Source organism: Hordeum vulgare, chromosome 5H (assembly GCF_904849725.1).
Source record: "Hordeum vulgare subsp. vulgare chromosome 5H, MorexV3_pseudomolecules_assembly, whole genome shotgun sequence".
Lineage (NCBI taxonomy): Eukaryota > Viridiplantae > Streptophyta > Magnoliopsida > Poales > Poaceae > Hordeum > Hordeum vulgare.
The window spans coordinates 479,115,737-479,125,154 of NC_058522.1; the positions used below are offsets into that span (position 1 = coordinate 479,115,737).

Consider the following 9,418-nt stretch of genomic DNA (forward strand, 5'->3'; position numbering starts at 1 on the left):
AAAACTATTTTCTATTTTCAAAATTAATTATTTTGACTATCCAAACTATTAACTATTTTGTTATTTTCAATTAAAAACTATGTTTATTAAAATTCTTTTTGCATATTTGAGAATTTGACAAAACTATGAAAATGAAAAGTGTTTGAAATTGAATAAATAATTCAAAAATATTTTCTATTTTCAAAATTAATTATTTTGACTATCCAAACTATTAACTATTTTGTTATTTTCAATTAAAAACTATGTTTATTAAAATTCTTTTTGCATATTTGAGAATTTCACAAAACTATGAAAATGAAAAGTGTTTGAAATTGAATAAATAATTCAAAACTATTTTCTATTTTCAAAATTAATTATTTTGACTATCCAAACTATTAACTATTTTGTTATTTTCAATTAAAAACTATGTTTATTAAAATTCTTTTTGCATATTTGAGAATTTGACAAAACTATGATAATGAAAAGTGTTTGAAATTGAATAAATAATTCAAAACTACTTTCTATTTTCAAAATTAATTATTTTGACTATCCAAACTATTAAATATTTTGTTATTTTCAATTAAAAACTATGTTTATTAAAATTCTTTTTGCATAGTTGAGAATTTGACAAAACTATGATAATGAAAAGTGTTTGAAATTGAATAAATAATTCAAAACTATTTTCTATTTTCACCCACATAGCACTACAAATTGAAAAGCACTACAAATGAACTCTGAAAATGTTGAAAGTTGGCATGCTATCATCATTTCACCCACATAGCATATGTTAAAAAGTTGAGAGGGCTATGACAAAAACTGGATGCACTTCGTGTACAAAACGGACAATCTCTCTCGAAGTATCACGGTTTCGAACGAGAACTCATCTCTTACAAAGGGATTTCATTTTTTTAAACTTATTTGAACTCCATACTTTTTGTGTGTTCAAAATGCACCATTCAAAGGCACATCACAAAATTTCAACAATTTCTGACTTCATTTGGTATTCTTCGTGCATTTACTTTTTTTTGAGCTAGTTGACCCTGAAATTGAAAAGCACTACAAATGAACTCTCAAAATGTTGAAAGTTGGCATGCTATCAACATTTCACCCACATAGCATGTGTTAAAAAGTTGAGAGGGCTATGACAAAAATTGGATGCACTTCATGTACAAAACGGACAATCTCTCTCGAAGTATCAGGGTTTCGAACGAGAACTCATCTCTTACAAAGGGATTTCATTTTTTTGAACTTATTTGAACTCCATAATTTTTGTGTGTTCAAAATGCACCATTCAAAGGCACATCACAAAATTTCAACAATTTCTGACTTCATTTGGTATTTTTCGTGCATTTAGCCATGGAGAATCTTCATCATTCAGTAGGATGCTTGGGTCCGTTTTCACTTTGAAGGGCGGAATTTCATGGAACTTATTATAATCTACTGACATGTCTGTCTTGTCATCTACTCCCACGATGTTTCTTTTCCCTGAAAGAACTATGTGGCGTTTTGGCTCATCGGACGATACCTTCTTTTGCTGATTTCTTTTTCTCGTTTTTGTAGACATGTCCTTCACATAGAAAACCTGAGCGACATCATTGGCTAGGACAAATGGTTCGTCCATGTACGCAAGATTGTTGAGATCCACTGTTGTCATGTCGTACTTTTGGTCTACAACTACTCCGCCTCCTGTCAGCTTCACCCATTTGCACCGAAACAAAGGGATCTTAAAAGTAGGTCCATAGTCAAGTTCCCATATCTCCTCTATGTACCCGTAATATGTTTCCAAACAGTGCCCATTCTCGTCTGTTGCATCAAAGCGGACACCACTATTTTGGTTGGTGCTCTTTTTATCTTGGGCAACCGTGTAAAATGTATTCCCATTTATCTCATACCCTTGGAAAGTACATATAGTCGAAGATGGTGGCCTGGCCAAACAGTACAGCTGATCTCCAACGGTGTCGTCATTCATGAGATGTGTCTGCAACCAACTGCCGAAAGTCTTCTCGTGTTCCCCTTTAATCCAAGAGTCAGCCTTCCCTGGGTTTTCGGAGCGTAGAATATTCTTGTCTCTCACGATATACGGAGCCACCACGGTGGAATTGTGTAGAACTGTGTAGTGTGCTTGAGAGAAAGAATGCCCGTCCATACATACTTTTGCTTTCCTTCCTAGTGTGCCTTTTCCTATCAGCCTACCCTCATACCGAGATTCAGGAACACCAATCGGCTTAAGGTCAGGAAGAAAGTCCACACAAAACTCAATGACCTCCTCTGTTCCATAGCCCTTGGAGATGCTTCCTTCTGGCCTAGCACAGTTACGAACATATTTCTTTAAGACTCCCATGAACCTCTCGAAGGGGAACATATTGTGTAGAAACACATGACCGAGAATTCTAATCTCTTCGACTAGGTGAACTAGGAGGTGTGTCATTATATTGAAGAAGGATGGCGGGAACAACAACTCAAAGCTGACCAGACATTGGACCACATCAATCTATAACCCTGATAGACTTTCTCGATCGATTACCTTCTGAGAAATTGCATTGAGGAATGCACATACCTTCACAATTGCCAGGCGAACATTTTCCGGTAGAATTCCCCTCAATGCAACCGGAAGCAATTGCGTCATAAGCACGTGGCAGTCATGAGACTTTAGGTTTTGGAATTTTTTGTCTTTCATATTTACGATTCCCTTTATATTAGACGAGAAGCCAGTCTGGACCTTGATACTGAAAAGGACTTCAAAGAAGATTTCCTTCTCTTCCTTAGTAAGAGTGTAGCTGGCACGCCCTTGAAACTGCCCTGGATGCATGCCATCTCTTCCTTTATGACGTTCCTGGTCCTCCCGTGCTTCCGGTGTATCTTTTGACTTCCCATACAAGCCCAGGAAGCCTAGAATATTCACGCAGAGATTCTTCGTCAGGTGCATCACGTCGATTGCCGAGCGGACCTCATGGACTTTCCACTAGGGTAGCTCCCAAAATATAGATTTCTTCTTCCACATGGGTACGCGCTTATCAAGGCCGTTAGGAACAGGTTGGCTGCCAGGACCCTTTCCAAAGATTACTTTTAAATCTTTGACCATATCAAATACTTCAGCACCACTACGGATGACAGGCTTCCCCCGGGGTTCTACCTTGCCATTGAAATGCTTGCCTTTTTTCTTTAAGGGATGCTTGGGTGGAAGAAAATGATGATTGTACGGGTACACATTCTTCCTACATTTGTACAGATATATACTTTTTGTCTGATCCAAACAGTGCGTGCATGCATTGTATCCCTTGTTTGATTGTCCTGAAATGTTACTAAGAGCAGGCCAATCATTGATGGTTACGAAAAGCAATGCTCGAAGGTCCAATTCCTCTTGTTTGTGCTCGTCCCACACACGTACACCTGGTTCGGCCCACAGCTGTAAAAGTTCATCAACTAATGGCCTTAGGTACACATCAATATCGTTGCCGGGTTGCTTTGGACCTTGGATAAGCACTGGCATCATAATGAACTTCCGCTTCATGCACAACCAAGGAGGAACGTTGTAGATACATAGAGTAACGGGCCAGGTGTTGTGGCTGCAACTCTGCTCCCCAAAAGGATTCATGCCATCTGTACTCAGACCTAACCATAAGTTCCTTGCGTCAGGTGCAAATCTCGGGAACTCTCTCTCGATTTTTCTCCACTGTCGACCATCAGCGGTGTGCCTCAACTTATCGTCTTTCATACGATCTTCCATGTGCCATCGCAACAACTTCGCATGATCTTTATTTCTGAACAGATGTTTCAACCGTGGTATTATAGGAGCATACCACATCACCTTGGCAGGAACCCTCTTCCTGGGTGGCTCGCCCTCAATATCACCAGGGTCATCTTTTCTGATCTTATACCGCAATGCAGTGCATACCGGGCATTTATCCATATTCTCGTACTTCTCACCGCGGTAGAGGATGCAGTCATTAGGGCATGCATATATCTTCTGCACGTCTAATCCTAGAGGGCATACAAGCTTATTTGCTTCGTACGTGCTGGCGGGCAATTCGTTCTTTCTTGGAAGCATCTTCTTCATCAGTACCAGCAACTTTTCGAATGACGAGTCAGTCACACCGGTCTCTGCCTTCCACTTCAGCAATTCCAGTGTGCTACCCAGCTTCTTCTGGCCATCTTCACAAGTTGGGTACAACAATTTGTTGTGGTCCTGTAACATCTTCGCGAACTGCAACCTCTCCTTTTCTGTGTCGCAACCTCGCCGTGCATCAGAAATGACCCGACCAAGATCATCAGCGGGCTCATCTGGTTCCCGTTCTTCATCCTGATCTTCTTCTTTATTGTCTTCCATTGCGGTATCAGCATACTCAGGGAACATAGATCGGTAGTTGTCATCATCATTCTCTTCTTCTTCATCGTCGTCTTCCATCATAACCCCTCTTTCTCCGTGCTTGGTCCAAACATTATAGCCCGACATAAAACCGGACCGAAGCAGGTGGCTCTGAATGACTCTTAAGGAAGTGTAATCCTTCTCATTCCGACATTCAACACATGGACAAAACATATAGCCACCACCATGCTTGTTCGCATCGGCTGCATCTCGAAAAGAATGCACGCCTTCTCTGTAAGCGGTTGTGCGTCGATCACCGTACATCCATGGATGGCTCATCTGCGTTATACGACAGTATATCAAATACAATCACAATCCTAAAAATTAGTACCGCACAGTCTAAACGAGGAAATATAGTTGCTAACCTTTTAGAATAAGTAGAAATAAAGAGGAAGAGGTTTAAGCGTGGCTCGGGCATCTCATATCGTAGTTGTGTTCGGTGAACTGAAGCGGCATCGCTCTAACACACATTTCAACAAACACCTCTAGTGCATCAAAAAAATGGAGAGCTAGCACACACCCACACTCTTCCATCCAAGAAAAATGCAAGGAAGAAGGGAGAGGGGGGTTGTGCTATATATAGGCACAGGACTTTAGTCCCGGCTTGAGACACAAACCGGAACTAAAGGTTACGCACATGCGGGCTGCACACCGCGTAGCCCTTTAGTCCCGGTTTGAGACACAAACCGGGACTAAAGGCTTCTTACGGGCCGGGACCAAAGCCTCGTGGGCGGCATTGCGATTTGGGGCGACGTGGCCGGGCCTTTAGTCCCAGCCCAGAGGAAGGCCGGGACTAAAGGGTCCATGCCAAAGGCCCGTTTTCCACTAGTGTAATTTATTACATATTTTCACTTGGATAATCGATCTATATGTATACACCGTCAAATTGCCTTTCTGTTATTAGTTTACATTGTAAGTGAGTGGACTTATAATATTATCCAATTATGCATGTGCTATCTTTTCTCTACATATAAAATTAAATATGTATTATGTTTATCTAACTCTAATAGAATATTTTAAAAACTTATAACAATGTACGGACACTCTATTAGTAAACGATAAAAAACCCTTTGCAAAAGGGTGAAAACATCAAAATGTGCCGCACATTACAAGCGATTTATCCTCTACCGGATATGGCCTTTGTATTTGTGCTTGGAAAAGCAGGAGCTCGCTGAATCCCGGATACACCATTTTTTCACTGGAGCCACCTCATATCAAAGGGGACGAAGTGTAATACTATCTCTATATCTTATACAAGGCCACAGACACAGATTACATGTGTATTAAGTTAAAAATTAATATCTATTTTACAAATTAACTTTTCTTTTCATCAATCAGGATCATTAATACGTCACATGCATGCAAGGAACAAATTAGAAAAGACGTTAAATGTGATTATATCTACATGCATGCAAGTATTAAATAAGTTGTTAGTACGAGAAAACATTATTAATATTTATCTCGATTACTGTTAGTGGTCTTATATAGATGTAAAATGTATTTTTATGATGATCTTGTATAAAGGAATGGAGGGAGTACTCTTTGCTTTTCTGACATGATTTATTTGTGTTTGGTGCACCTTGCGTCTCGCAGCTGTCGTCTCGCAGCGTGATGATACATCAAAATCCTCGATGTGAGGCATCGAGACAGTTTGCCCAAAAGAAGGAACAAAAGCTCACATCGACAAAGCTCGCAGCAGTGGGGACGTGCGGGTGCACCTTCTGGATGCAGCTCGCCGCTCACCGTCACTTCGCCCGCATCTTCTCCGCTACGCACGAGAGAGAGGAGGGAGGGACGACATTCGATCTGTTAGTCCGATTACAACATGTCGTCAGTTCAGTGGTGAGTGTCTAGGCCGCCCTAACAGTGCAAGCACACTACATGATTTACACACAGCTGAAGCTGAAGCTATCACTTCCTAATACTAGTACAGTACGTAATCCCTACCGGGCACAGTACATCTAAGCTACTCCAATTCCAATGCACCTACTTCCTCCCTCCTCGCCTCGACGACGACGAGGACCTCTCCGACCTGTTCACCTTGGCCCTCTTGGACGGCGGCGGAGGAGTCGCCGGAGCAGCGCCCCGTTTCTGTGGCCGCCCGACGCTTTTCTTCGTCGTGGCAGCCTTGGCTCCTGCCTTGGAGCCACCGCGGCCCGTGTTCTTCCTGCCCGGCCCCCTTCTGGCCTTCGGCTGCTCCTCCTCCTCCTCCGGTGCCGGCGCAGCCCGCTTCCGCTTCGTCAGCGGCGACCCTCTCTTCTTCGGGGTTGACGGCTTGCCCTCGTTCAGCCGCTTCAGGAAGTCCACGACGACCCGTTTCTTGGGTAGCCCACCGGCCGGCGGCCCGTCGGAGTCCCCGTTGTCCTTCTTGTCAGCCACCGCCGCAGCTTCCTCGGCAGCCGCAGCCGCCGCCTTGCGGCTCAGAGCGGAGTTCTTGCCGGGGCCGCGGGTCTTCTTCGTCCCCGTACCCCACGCCTTGCCCTTTGCCGCCGCGGCCACGGCGGCCTTCTTCTCGCCGTCGCTCCCCACCCCCTCCTCAACGTCACGCTTCTCCGTGGCCTCCTCCTTCCTCGCGACGGCCGCCGCCGCGGCAGCCTTGGCGATAGAGCTCCTCTTGCGGCAGAAGATGAGCGGCTTGGCAGCCTTCTGGATGAGCGGCCCAACGATGTCGGCCTCTGCCCTCCGCGAGTCCACCCCCGCCGGCGCCGGTGGGGGGTTACCGCCGTTGGGCGGCTCTCGCTTGGCGGGCGGCTGCGTAGTCGGGGGCTCGCGGAGCGACGCGGAGACCTGCGCGGAGACGAGGCGGAGGGCGTTGAGCGCCGCGGCGGCGTGGTCGGGCGCGTGGCGCGGGAGGTAGACGGCGGCGTTGGCGCAGAGCAGCAGCAGGTCGCGGTAGAGCTCGGCGCTGCTGGCGTAGCCCGCCGCCGCCGCGCCGTCCAGCTTCCGGCGCATGGCCTCCAGGTCCACGTGCCGCCTGATCGTACCCCGGTACGACTCGCTCTCCTGCACAGCACAGCAAAACGGGCCCACCGGCACGTGAGTAAACAACGAAAAAAAATCAAAAGAATCACAAACGAAAGCGGAGAAGAAGCAAAAGAAAATATCTCAGCCGCATCTCGACTCGAGTCCTCGGCTGCTGTTGAGACGGACGCCCGCCCATGTGTGCGACTGCAACGCGGCACCCGACTGGTCCGTGCGACAAGGAATCGAATCGCCGGATGGATCATCATTCATCATCCAACAAACCCGCAGAGAGCCGCAACTTTCTCTTCTCTACCGCGAGCTCCAACGAACAAACGTTATTGCTCAAAAGAAAAAATGACACTCGATGGCTCGAACGGCAAAGAATTTCTTCCACATCATCACCCAATCCGTTCAGCCAGCGATGGTCCATGACCATACGCAGCAGCTACACCCACCCACCACAGCAACAAAGATGGGGTCCGTCATGGCTGCCGAGGCGTGCGTGCACCGCGATGACGCGCTGGCCTTGCCCAGGTCACGTAGATCGGGCCGGCCGGTCAGTGCTCCTAATCACAGGCCATCATGCCGCGGGCGTGCGTGCGCGCCTGCCTAACCATATCCGTATCATGAGACGGACACCTAGATTAGCCCCTGACATGCTTCGTGCTCTTTGGTTTTGACTGTGTACGTGTTCTATCCTACGTTCTCTCCTCCTTTGTTTTTACCCCGAGCCGGAGTAAACACAGGTTTTGACCTAGCGGGCAGCGGCTGACGACGGTGAAGGGAAGGGGACAGGACGAGCAGCGCGGGGGCGGTAATTCTGACGGAGATTTTTTACCTGGCTCTCCTGTAGCTGGTCGAACACGGGGCCGAACCTGGCGGCGACCCTGTCGAGCAGGGCGGCCAGCGGCTCGTCGGACTCCTCCTCGGCGCTGGCCTTCCGCCGCCGGCACTGCAGGCTCACCGCGCTCTCCTTGGACTCGCCGGACAGCTCCTCCTTAGCCGCCTCCTCCGCCTTGGCCGCGCCGGGGCGCTTCAGATCTGTGGAGTTGGACTCCCTGCACGACTGCCCGGGCTCCTCGCTCGACAGGTTCTCGTCGCCGGTCACCCCCTCCGGCTTCGCCTCGCCGCTCGACAGGCTGCGCTCCCGCTCCTCCTTCATCAGCTCCACCTTGCTCTGCAACGTCCTGTCACAAGTAATAAAATGAAAAATAATAAACATCGAGCTCTGGTAAAATGGCGGCCGCAGGATCCGCCATCGGACGGGCCACGAGGCGCGCGGTGGAAGGACCCCCGTTCAAACGGTGGTTTTATCGGTTCGGATGCTACTAAATCGTTTTACCCGATGGAGAGATCGCATCGCTCGACCTCGCGCCGGAGCTCCGCGACGCGGAGGCGCCGGAGCTCGTCCAGCCACCCGTCGACGGCGGAGGCCTCAGCCTCAGCCTCAGGGCCGACCTCCCCCTCCTCTTCCTCATCCTCCGCCCTGCCGCCGGCGGAGAAGCGTCGGTGGAGCTGGCGGAAGCGGAGGCGGCAGCTGCCGGGTGTGAGGCCGGGGCGGGCGGCCAGGGGGCTCCGCGCCTGCACCTCCGTGGCCACCGAGTCCCAGCTGGCCGTGCCGTGCCGGCACACGGCGAACGCCAGCACCAGCTCCTCCAGCGTGCCCCAGATCTCGCCGCCGGCCGACACGTCGGGGCCGTCTGATCCGCCCGCCATGCACCCCGGCCCAGCCCTCACCGTGCCGTGCTCTCGGACTCAGGCTGGCTCCCTCCCCCTCGCCCGCCCACCTCCGTCGAATTTTTTTTCCGTCGTCAGCCTTTTTCCTGTCCTCGTCCCTCCCTCGCCTCCGATTTGATTTTTATCGGAAAGACGGATACGGCTCAGCGTTCATAGCGCGCGCGCAGGCGATTTCTCCGTTCCTCGGGGGCGTTTCCGCCATTTGGACAAATAGAAAAAGAGGTGGGTGGAGCCGTAGAGGGAGGGCCATTTTCAAAGCGGGGCCCACCGCGGGCCAGTCGCGGCGTAATGCCCATACTGCCCCCCCCCTGATCACTGATCGGCTACGCTACTGCCGCTCAAGGTTACAAGGCACAATTGAACTGCTGCAGC

The 9,418-nt window shown here is 48.6% G+C and overlaps 1 protein-coding gene across 1 annotated transcript; it reads right to left on the reverse strand.

Moving 5' to 3' along the window:
• Positions 1-6,154: 6,154 nt before the first annotated feature.
• LOC123399420 lies at positions 6,155-9,157 on the reverse strand. Its single transcript, XM_045093831.1, has 3 exons — positions 8,652-9,157; positions 8,148-8,496; positions 6,155-7,348 (listed from the first exon to the last, which is right to left on the reverse strand). The coding sequence occupies exons 1-3, from the start codon at positions 9,023-9,025 to the stop codon at positions 6,332-6,334; spliced, it is 1,740 nt and encodes a 579-aa protein (XP_044949766.1). The 5' UTR covers positions 9,026-9,157; the 3' UTR covers positions 6,155-6,331.
• Between the last annotated feature and the right edge of the window lie 261 nt (positions 9,158-9,418).